The sequence below is a fragment of the Microchirus variegatus genome (assembly GCF_963457635.1).
Source record: "Microchirus variegatus genome assembly, chromosome: 10".
Classification (NCBI taxonomy): Eukaryota; Metazoa; Chordata; class Actinopteri; order Pleuronectiformes; family Soleidae; genus Microchirus; species Microchirus variegatus.
In genome coordinates, this window is record NC_139811.1 from 5353497 (window position 1) to 5365637 (window position 12141).

The 12141-nt window shown below is 41.6% G+C and overlaps 1 protein-coding gene across 1 annotated transcript in view; it reads left to right on the forward strand.

Annotated features, from left to right (window-relative positions):
• Positions 1-1812: 1812 nt before the first annotated feature.
• The window catches only part of tanc2a (tetratricopeptide repeat, ankyrin repeat and coiled-coil containing 2a), a gene marked incomplete at both ends in the record, with an annotated part of 34180 nt that continues 23851 nt past the window's right edge, over positions 1813-12141 (forward strand). The window contains 2 exons of the mRNA XM_083896215.1: positions 1813-1870; positions 1960-2067. Of these exons, the coding sequence (XP_083752341.1) occupies positions 1813-1870; positions 1960-2067 (166 nt within the window). The remainder of the gene's footprint in view (positions 1871-1959; positions 2068-12141) is intronic.

Consider the following 12141-nt stretch of genomic DNA (forward strand, 5'->3'; position numbering starts at 1 on the left):
ACTTTTACCTTTTTTTTTAGGTCATGTAAACAAAGTGACTTGAGTAATACACAACATTTATTATCAAAAAATCCCCATAAAGAGGCTTAACTAGAGAGCCAGAATAGATCAAATCAAATAAGAAGTAACACTTATAAGAAAAGCAGCAAGGACACCATGGGTAGTGTCTGTTGGTTTGCTTTTAGGATCTATATAATCACTGTGAGAATGTTTATTTTGCCGTCGACCAACAGTTCACCCTCTTCTCTCTGCCGCTCACTACTAAGTTTACACAGTGAATCGCTTTCATATTAAACTCCAGCCTGGCAAGAAATACAGCTCTTATTGACACTGGTAACAGGACATCCTTGTTTCTCTCTCCCTTGATTCTCACCTTGCAGTGTGTGTGTGCATATATATATATATATATATATATATATATATATTATATATATTATATATATTATATATATAGATAGATATAGATATAGATATAGATATAGATAGCAACTTTATTTTTTCCCTCCACCTGATAAAATGCTTTTTTTATAATACGTTTTATAATAACAAATGATACACACAATTGCTCAAATGAAACAAACATGTGTGGTTTCTCTCTATAATCTGCATTGTATCAGTGCACTTTTACATTTTACATTAAAAAAAAATTTAACAATAAAAGCTAATTATTAAATAAACCAAATGAAATGTGTGAAAGTGTAATAATTGGCCAAATTAACTGAGCACTAATCTGCCTCGATGCTGATTATTTAAAGTGCTTGTGTTGGAGACACCACCTCCTCACCTCCTCACCACACTGGTTTCCACACTATTTCACAGCAATTAGCACTTTTATTTGCAGCCACCAACACAATAATAACACTAAATCATCACATGAGTTCTTTTTTCCCCCCTTCTTCTATTTGTTAAATGGTATTTCATGAGCAGTGCGTTGACTCTGTCACTCACATTCACACAAACCTGCAGGAATACACGAAATACACCAGACTCCTCTGTTAAATGTTGAGATTTTAGACATTTCCCTGGTAATTGTTGGAGATTGAGCCACGTTTTTAGGATTGTTAAGTCTTTCTTTAACCGATCTACAGTTCAGCTTTGATTCTTGTGTCGAAAGTCTCTGACCAATCAGTGGCCGTTATGCATAATATCTCCTTAGTGAATATTTGCAAACTGTATAATGTATTTTCAGTTTGAGTATTTATTGATTTATTTATTTTTTCTGGTTTTCTGAGTAGGCACTAAAAAGAAGTATCTGGTACCAGGTGCTATGCTAGTGTAAACACAAATTAACCGGTGAAAACGCACCATAAGACAGCAAGGGAATCACTTTTCCTCTAAAATGTCACAAAATAACAAACATGTACTGTTGTATTTACATCCCATCGCTAAAAGTGCGCTAAAACACGATCGAGTATATGTCAACTTAGCTGTTTATCGCAGATCGTCTGACGCAATTCTCATTCTTTCTCATGCATTCCTGCAGCGGCACGGTGCATTAAAACCAGCGGAGGCTCAGCTTCAATTGATTATGATGAGACGGAGACACAGAAAAGAGCTGAGGGCTGCATTGTGTGTTTGTTACCACACACATGGAAACCAGTTGTTAATACAAGGTCTAAATGAGGCCTAGTATTTAGAAAGTGAAGTTTCCTGCCTTTCCCCCCAAGCTCTAATATAACCAGAAAATATGGCCTGTTATAAATGAGGATAATGTGCTGGAGGTTAATGGGAAATAGTTTTCATTCTAGTGTCGGTCTTGTTTCTCAGCAGGTGGTGGCAGCGCTGTCTCCGTGTTGTTTGTGCAACGCAGCCATGTTCCGCAACAGTCTGAAGATGCTGCTGGGAGGCAAAACCCGCAGGAACAACACTGGTCAGTGATCCAGATTACTCTTCTCGTCTTCTTTGAAACTGGTGGATTTTACGCCATCTCCCCACTTATCTCTCTCTTTTGTACACCAGGTGGCGGTGGCATGGAGTCTGAAGGGTCAGAGGTCAGGATGATGGAGGGGTTCACGCGGTCGCTTCCCTCCTCACCCCTCCTCAACCTGCGACTGGCCAAGAGAAGTGGTGAGTACGAATCTGTCTCCATCGCCTCAGGAGATTCAGGGTTCCTCACGATACGGTACATGGTTCACGATACCAATAATATCGCAATTAGTGCTGGGCACGTTAACGTTAACGCATGACGCGTTTCCGTGACGACTGGCCGGAAAAAGACGCGCGTGACGTCATGTTTACGTGACTCCCCGATTGTTAAAATGAGTCGGTAAAGTATCGCTAAACTTTAACAACAGATGCACACATACGCAGTTACACAGGTACGCTGATTATTTGTAGCGCTGCTCTTTTCGTTTAATAAACAAACCGCTCCAGTTCCACTGTAGGCGCACTAATGGCGCTAAAGGCGCTAAAGGAGCTAACGCAGCTAACGGAGCTAACGGAGCTAGCTGGTAAATGGTGCCCGGATTCTGGTGCCGCAGCACGTAAACATGACGTCACACGTCTTTTTCCGGAATGCGTTAACATTGACGCCGTTAGCGCCGTTAACCGTCATTAACGGCGTTAACGTGCCCAGTGCTACTCTTTATAAAAAAAATTGATTCTGGGACATTTTATGTAAACTCTGAATCGTAGTAAATGGGAATCGCTTTTTATTGCCACGTCCCTAATTTCTCCGTTTATTCACAACACAGAGAACAGAAGTGCATTAACTCTATGTATTGACCGTGGATGGAGCATCTCTGAACGTAGCTTTCGCCGCCATTATCCCACAAAATAACATTTTCCAGTTCACACACGAACAATAAAATAACACGTTCAATTGAATCGCCGACAATCCTGAGGAGAGGGAGCGAAGTCGAGGGGCTGCAACTGACGATTATTTCAGTCCACAGAACAGAATGTCAGGAAATGTCGATCTGCGTTTTTCCCCCCAAACCTCAGATTTGACCACGTCCTCAAACGTCTCGTGTGTTGTTCACAGACCAAAGATATTCCGTTTATTGTCACGGCGGAGCAAAGGAAACCGCGACATGTTCACATTCAAGGAAGCTAAAAAATTAACAAAATACCGGGAGCTGGTGTTTCGTTTAACGCTCGATTTCTAATCCGTTAACTCTTGCAGACTTCACATGGAGGGCGGTGTGCAAAGCTGGGCTGTTAAACATTTGCCAATAAACACACTTCAAAAAAATCAATCTAAAAGAGTAAATTCATTTGATGGAGTGGTCAGAGTAGGACAGGTTTCAGAGATGCAGCGCGTGAGGGTTCTGAAAAAGCCTCCAGAGTCTCTCCACTGCGGCGTTTTTATGGTGCAGTCGCCGCCAGAAGCCACACAGGAATATACCAACACCCCCACACCCCCCCACACCCCCCACACCCCCCACACCCCCCACACCCCTGACACATGGAGACTCGGATCTGGTTGAAAGGGAGGAGAAAACCAAAAAAGAAACCATAACCAGCATTTAAAATAGTTTCCCTCTCTCTGTGTGTGTGTGTGTGTGTGTGTGTCTCTGTCTCTCTTTTACACACACACACACACACACACACACACACACACACACACACACACACACACACACAGCTGTGACCTGTTACACTGCGTCTGGCAGCAAAAAGGGGGGGGGGTTGACCTCTGACCCCTACATTTGATCATCCCTCAGTGCCACAGTGAGAGAGAGAATGCAGAAATGAAACCCAGCCTCCTGCAAACCTCTCCTCCTCCTCCTCTCCTCCTCTCTCTCTCTCTTCGTCCTCGGGGTTGATTTGACACACTTCGTCTAAACATTACCATGTGGAGTCTCTCTCTCTCTCTCTCTTTTTTCCCCCCACCACTTCCCCGTGTTGCTCGCTGCTTTCTGTCAAAACAAACAGGAACGACTGTCCAAGGCAAAGCAAACCTCGATAAGTCGATACCACGAGCTTTACTGTACAACATTAACTTTACAAAACACACAACAAACAGCATTGGATGACATTTTTTTTGACACTTGGTTTACAATAAATAATTACAGAAGAGGATCAGGGCCACGGAGGAAAAAGATATTTAGACTTCAAACTCAGAATTCCGACTTTACACCCAGAATTCTGACTTTATTCTTAGAATTCTGACTTTATTCTCGAGTTTATTCTCAGAACTGACTTTAAACTCAGAATTCCGACTTTACACCCAGAATTCTGACTTTATTCTTAGAATTCTGACTTTATTCTCGAGTTTATTCTCAGAACTGAATTTAAACTCAGAATTCTGACTTTATTCTGTCAATTCTGACTTTATTCTGTGAATTACGACTTTAAACTCAGAATTCTGACTTTATTCTGTGAATTCCGACTTTAAACTCAGAATTCTGACTTTATTCTCGGAAATCTGACTTTAAACTCCAAAATATTTTTTTCCTCCGTGGCCCTAATCCACTTCCGTAAATAAAAGACTTGTTTAATATCGGTGTAAACAGCTTTTAAGATCTACAGTAACCAGAAAAACAAAGCGCAGTAGTTGGGCGGCTAAATGTAAACCCATCTTAAAGGTGTAATATACAACGGAGCTGCATCGATTACTAAATTTAAAACTTAGATTTTTCAGCGCTTTTTTTGGTTTCTTTTCTCCATGTAACAAACAAATCATTCAAACTGAGGTTTGGGAAACGGCAGTCATTTCAAGTCCTCGATTAATCGAGGAAAACAGTCAACAGATTGATCGATTATGAGAATAATTGTTAGTTGCAGCCCTAATGTGCAACATTCTGCATCACATAACATCAAACAAGGGGAGTGATAAGAACAGCTGATATTGGTCCTTTTTTATGATGACTTGGGGCTAGTCCTTGTAAAAAAAAACTTGTTTTTGTCTGTGTTTATTGTGACTGACCATAAAAAGCAGGAACAAATACTAAAGGGTTTTGCATTCACTTGGGAAAAAAACCCTCAATTTGTCCCTGACTGAAGTATTAGTTCTGCTTTTTGGATACTTAAGAATATGAGGAGCTTCATTCCCTTCTTGAGAGCTTCATTTATTTATTTATTTATTTGGAGCAAACTTGTTTTGACTCCTTTTGCGTTAGCTTGAATATGTGGATGTCTTTGCAAATCTACTGAGGTGTGAGACGGGAATGAAAGCATCTTGTTTTGAAGTGTCTGGAAGCGTAGCGGTTATTATGTTTGTAGGAAAAATGACCTTGTTATGGTATGGTAAGAGCTTTTCCACTCTTGATGAGCACTCAAAACTACAGTTTTGCCATTCACACGTTCACCTACACATTCATACGTCTATGTGACTCGCTCTACCACTGAGCCTAAGCCATTGCCATCAAGTGAACGTGATATATTTACGTGCACGATAGCTTAAAAATGTCTGTCATTTAAAATCACTTCTGTTTTGCTCAGAAACACATGCCTAATTAGCAACGGACCTTTAATCTCGCTCCTCTTTTGGCTCCGTTTTGGTCTCCACCACCAGTCCTGAGAGAAATATGTGGCTGTTTATCCAGCTTGGTGGTTAATGTTTCCGCGCTGTGTGGCAGTGGGCAACCAGGAAATGGACTTCCTGCTGTAAACGCTAATGGTGCTCGTAATGACCTCCACCCAGGATGTGATCGAAAAGTTAGTTCAAAGGTGCTAAATACAATGATTAGGTCAGATTGTTGTTGTTGGAACACAAATGACGTAACATCATTTGTATGCTACGTCCTTCATCTGAAAACCGTCTGTCAGCCAATACTATCAGACCTGGCTGAAGGGAGCGTTGGTGTGTATACGCCAGCAGAGCAGGGGTGGTATTTTCAGCTGCAGAATTCTCTTCAGGAGCTTTTGTTTTCGTGGGCTCTTTTTTGTGTTTTCTGTCACACTCTTGTCAACCTGTTTGCAGTCGTCTCGCTTTACTAGCACAATGCTGTTGCCCGCGTCCGTCTGGACGTATATCATATAGACGATCAGATTGAAATAGATTTTTAAAAAATCCGATCAGAATCGCGTTTAAAACTGGTTCTAATCAGATTTGGAGAAAAATCGGATCTCGTGTTTTTTTAGCTGTTCAGAAAATCCAGCTAGCTAGAATCTGGATATGCTTAAAGGTGCATTATGTAATAAATCTAAAGCAACTGGCCATAAAATCCTCCTAATATGTCACAGAGACTCAGGAATAATGTTCATATAACAAACTGAACTCACCAACAACAACAGTACAGACAAAATATTTGCATTAAAAATTTTTTTTTGCAGACTGCAAATCATGTTTATGTTTTGAAATCATGTTTTGGCATGTGGCGCCACCTACCACCGTCTACCAATCATTGCAGTCATTAGGGTCACGGGTTGCCAGTTACGTCAGAAAACGAAACCTAAAGACCTTGGTGTTTTGAATTTGAATGTAGTAACCGTTTTTGGCCACTTTCTTACATATGGCACCTTTAAATCACCGATTTAGGCTGCAGTCTAAACAAGGCCACAGAGAGAAACCCAGAGAGTCGTGTGGAGCTGACAGGATAGCGTGAAGTCATTTGACAGCGCTTCGAATTTGTTTGGATTTAAAAGTTACATACTGCAGTTTTAAAGTGGTCGCGAATCCATGTTGTCACTAAGTTGAGGCTGTTTATGTTACCGATGTAAATTTATTGTAAATTGTACGCGGGGGGGGGGGGGGGGAGTTATTTTTGGATGTATTTAATAGCGTTCCAACAAACCAGGGAGTCGCGTTAGCTCGGTGCTTTCGTTGCCCCCCCCCCCCCACCACCACCCACCCCCCCCTCTCTTAGACAGAGGCTTCTATGTTTCTCTGAAAAACACAGGCATATTTAATTCCTCAGATTTTGCAAAGGAATGTTGGAGGTATGATTTAAGGACATTTGATCTTCACGTCCAAAGGAAGATAAACATCGAAAACATTGTGATTAACCCACTTTTATCTAGTGCCTTCTGCATTTTTCACATTTTTGGGACTGAAGTGGATTACAGTGCTTTTTCGTCTCCTCTCTGTGTCCAGACGCTCTTTTGTTCTTGGAAAAAGGAGTTTTCACTTTAATTGCAGCTTTTCTCTGCTCTTCCTGCCAACCTTCCCTCCACCGAGTCTTCCCTCAGCCCCCTTTTTTTCTTCTTTCTGCGTGTGCTTTGTTACAAGATAGAAGACTTGAGCTTGTGTTTTTTAACTTAGCCCACATTTCTGGACATGTACTCGCTCCGCTCGGCTCCTCCTGCAGTCCCCCCTCGTTCACTCATGTGTGTGGGGGTTTGTGTGTGTGTGTGTGTGTTGGAGGAGGAGGTTCTGATTTGCAGTGGAGTCAGACGAGGGAGGTCGCCTTTCCTTTCCGAGCAGATATGGAGGCTCTGCAGTTGAAAAGAATAACTCCTCTCTGACGTTGGAAACCTGACTTGTTGCTTTTCTCGCCAAAAGAGGACATCGTCTGAGGGAAGATTTACTCCGTGACCCTTTTGTGCGTTTTTAGCTGCTGTTCTTTGCTTTAGTTCTGAGTAGATTCTACCTGTGAATGAAAAAGGAGTTTGTTTTTTTGGGGGAGGACAATAACCAGTGAAACACTGTCCAGGTCTGCTGTGTGAAGAGAGTGCACTTTCCAGTTTTACTTGACAAGTACCGAACCTGTGAAGATTTTGCCTTTTAGCACTATTTGTTTTTCACTGCTGGTCGATCTGCTTCAGATAGTTGGAGTTGGAGAGGTGTTTTCTTTTCTCCCTCCTCTTATCTCCTCACTCCTACCTCCTTCATCTCTGTCTTTTGTGTTCCGTGGAGAAGGAGGAGCTCAGGACCAGAGAGAAGAAGAAGAAGAAGAAGAAGAAGTGTGGAGTGATGTTTCAGCGCATTGCAAACGCCACTTGACTCTGCCGCTCTCTGAATCAATCGGAGCAACTGCCGGGGGAACGCCAGCTATGGACTGCACGGCTATTGTTTTTAAACCGTGCGCCTGCTCGGCGACCAAGTGGTGCCGCCACGAGCGGTCGTCCGGCCGCCGGCCGTGGAGGCTGCTGCGCGGCGGCGGCGGCGGCGGCTGCAGTTGTGGCAGAGATGTCATGGAAGCAGATGTCGCTGGCCACACCTCCTCCCTCCTGCAGCGCTTGCTGTTTTATGTCTGCTGCTGCGTGTCCCGTGAGGACAGCCCCGAGCTGCGTCGGCACTGGGTGGCGCCTCCCGTCAGCGGAGCGCAGAGGAGAGGAAGAGGAGAGGAGGAAGGTGAGGTGGTTAGGTTTTAGAGGACGGACAGGTTTCATTTACCTGTCTTTGTGTCACTGTTCTTCACTTTTTTTAGGTTTAAACTGCACATGTTTTGAATATAAACACATGGCTCTTTTTCCAATATACAGTTCTAGAACTACTCGGATTCCATTAGGGATAACCGATTTGTTAAAGAGTGCTTCTGATTGGTCAGAGAGTGTCGTGACTGGAAGAGTGGAATGTCCGAGCGCGACGTCCGACACAAGAATCAAACCGAACAATGCCGAACTTTAGATCAGTTAAACAGACATAAAGGGTGAATTCCAATTCCTTGCTTAACCCTCAATCTTAACCCTCAATCTCAAAAATGTGCTCCCTCTAGTGCAAGTGCTGTCCCGATTCTCAGAAAAATTCAGTTGAGGGGCAAGTTTAAGGGCTGTATCGCCCTCAATATTGAGATTTTCCGAGACCACCCTTGGGAGCAAGGGCTACCCAGAATGCATTGCGTGTTTTGACATAACAAAGATGGCACCGAAAGCAGCGAAACGAGTACGCTACAAATCCATTGTCTTATCTTAGTTTGGGCCCGTGTCCGTGGTTGTGGTATTTGTATGAGTATCATCTTATAACTAACTGACAACCCTAACCCTGACGTAAATGTGTTCTTCTTCTTCTTCTTCTTTTTTGGAGTTGACAGACTGGACGCAGCTTTTTGCGTTATTCTGCCCCCTACAGTCTGAAGACGTATCTGCATTTAAGGGGTGTCCCATTTCGAAGTGACAAAATAACCCTCAACACTTGGTTTTGAGGGCCAGTTAAGATTAAGGGTTGAGCTTGAGGGTTAAGGTAGGAATTGGAATTGGTTTGATTCTCCCACCCCTGCGCTGCTGCTGCATACACACAAACTCTCCCTCGGTCAGGTCTGATAGTTTTGCCTGACAGAGCCTGTTTCCAGTTGAAGGACACAGCATTGAAATCATATTGCCCATGATTTTAGCAGGGGCTCAAAATATACTATAATGGATTCTATATTTCCCACAATGCAACTGTAATGCTTTCTCACCACACAGTTTGATGCCGTTTTTATTGTCTTTAACTTTTTTATATATTCATCTCCCCATGAAGAGGAAACTGAATGTTCCAATCCAAATTTATCTCTATAGCACATTTTAAAAACAACCATCACATAAATGCATAAAACAGACTGAAACAATGTAAACTAAAAGCAATATGAAAGAAAACAATAAAACACGGAAACAAGGTCAATAAAAACACTTAAACTGCTAGCTCTTATACACGGTCAGTGAACGAAGTGGGTTTTTAGTCGCGCTTTAAAAACAGTTCAGTGTGGGAGCAAGTTTCATGTGGGGAGGCATTTTGTTCCACATTTAGGAGCAAACACAGCAAAGTCTCCACCGTTGTTGTTGTTGTAATCTCGATCCTGTAGGTAACACAAGAAGAGATCTTTGCGCAGAACTCAGTGATCGTGGATGTGAACGATCACTGAGGTAAGATATGAGGGCAAGACCATTTAAGGCAAAACAAAAAAGGAGAATTTTAAAATGAATTCCTTAAATAGATTGGGAGCCGGTGCAGAGATGCCAACACAGATGTGCTCTTACTTGTGTGTTCCAGTCAGCAGATGTGCAGCAGTGTTCTGAAAATATACAATATAATAATATACGTATATAGCAGACTAAATACTGTCCTGTCATAGGTGAATTAGTCCAGATCCAGGCTTTACTTTTCAAACCCAAAGACTCGACAGTCCATGACTCGGATGCAGAAGTTAGGTTAGGTTATATCTCCTTAAAGTCTACACGCTGGTGCTTTAAAGGGCCAGTTCATGTGTTTTTGAAATGTGGTTGATTGTGGAACCCACACACTCTCAGGGTGCGAATCCTAGTCCGTTTGCTAGCAAAGTCCGGCTCGTTTCTTGTAGGTGTGAATGTGCAGCCGAACTCTGATCCGCACCAAAGAAGCCAAATCTGGTCCGCCTAAAAACGTAGGTCATCGGTTTAAGTGAACTAAATGCAGGAAGTGGACTACAACGCAGGGCATTGTGGGTAAACGCAACCAAAACATACACATTTTTTTTGCTCTGATGTGGAGGAAACAGAACAACAGATGAGCGAGTTTTCTTGTTCATTGTTGTCTCGTCTTCTCCTTCAGTAATTCTTGATACAGCGCCGCCTCAGGCGAGGAGGGGAATACCTTAAAAAGGTGCGTGTGGATGGAGTGTGAAAGCAAACTCGGACCAGCTGAATGTTGCAACCCCAAATCGTACCCAAAGTCTAGCGGTGACTATTATGTGTGAAATCGACCTCAGTGTCTTCCCCACAGCTAATTGTACTGTGCACAATCCCAGTCATAGCATGGTTACCCACAGGGACAGGGTTTGCAGCCACTTAACAAAAGTCTTATCTATTTTATCTTACTCTATTTATGCCAATAAAGGCTGTGGGTTCAAATCTGGCCTGTGACAGCCCAGAAGGAAACAATGGAAGATGGAAATATTCAAATATCTCTTAAGAAATAATTATGATGAATTTTTGAAAATCAGGAAATTATCCATTAGCCCTGATGCACTTTGACAGTGAGCTGACTTTCTTCTCAAAAACAAAAAGTATCTCGGAATGACTTGAAATTTATCATCATAATAGTCGGCATCGCCCTGGACAAGGATCCGTTGAAAATATTTGCATATCTCTACAGGAAAAATTTAAATGAATTTTTAAAACTCAGGAAGCTATCCATTTGCCCTGATACACTTTGACAGTGAGCTGACTTTCTTCAAAAAAAAAAAAAAGTATCTCGGAATGACTTGAAATTTATCATCATAATAGTCGGCATCGCCCTGAACAAGGGTCCGTTGAAAATATTTGCATATCTCTTAGGGAATAATTTTAATTAATTTTTTGAAAATCAAGAAATGATCCATTTGCCCTGATACACTTTGACAGTGAGCTGACTTTCTTCAAAAAAAAAAAAAGTATCTCGGAATGACTTGAAATTTACCATCATAATAGTCGGCATCGCCCTGAACAAGGGTCCATTGAAAATATTTGTATATCTCTTAAGAAATAATTTTAATGAATTTTTGAAAATCAGAAAATGATCCATTTGCCCTGATACACTTTGACAGTGAGCTGACTTTCTTCTCAAAAACAAAAAGTATCTCAGAATTACTTGAAATTCACCATCATAATAGTCGGTATCGCCCTGAACAAGGGTCCGTTGAAAATATTTGCATATCTCTTAAGAAATAATTTTAATGAATTTTTGAAAATCAGAAAATGATCCATTTGCCCTGATACACTTTGACAGTGAGCTGACTTTCTTCTCAAAAACAAAAAGTATCTCAGAATTACTTGAAATTCACCATCATAATAGTCGGTATCGCCCTGAACAAGGGTCCGTTGAAAATATTTGCATATCTCTTAAGGAATAATTTTAATGAATTTTTGAAAATCAGGAAATGATCCATTTGCCCTGATACACTTTGACAGTGAGCTGACTTTCTTCAAAAAAAAAAAAGTATCTCGGAATGACTTGAAATTTACCATCATAATAGTCGGTATCACCCTGAACAAGGGTCTGTTGAAAATATTTGCATATCTCTTAGGGAATAATTTTAATGAATTTTTGAAAATCAGGAAATTATCCATTTGCCCTGATACACTTTGACAGTGAGCTGAAAAAATCTATCGGAATGACTTGAAATTTACCATCATAGGATTGAAGGATTGAAGGGAAAAAGATAGGGGGATTGGAGGAAGCACATATGTTAGATTTCTTGCCACATAACCACAGCATCTCATCGCTTTCACACCCCGTCTTTCCATACCCGTGCTTCCTGTTTGCCTCATCACTGTTAACTATTAAATGAAGGCAGAATGCCAAGGAATCCCGTGAAGGGAAGGAAAAGAATGCGAAAAACCGAATTAAATGAAGACATAAATTAAGGGAGCAAGAAGGAC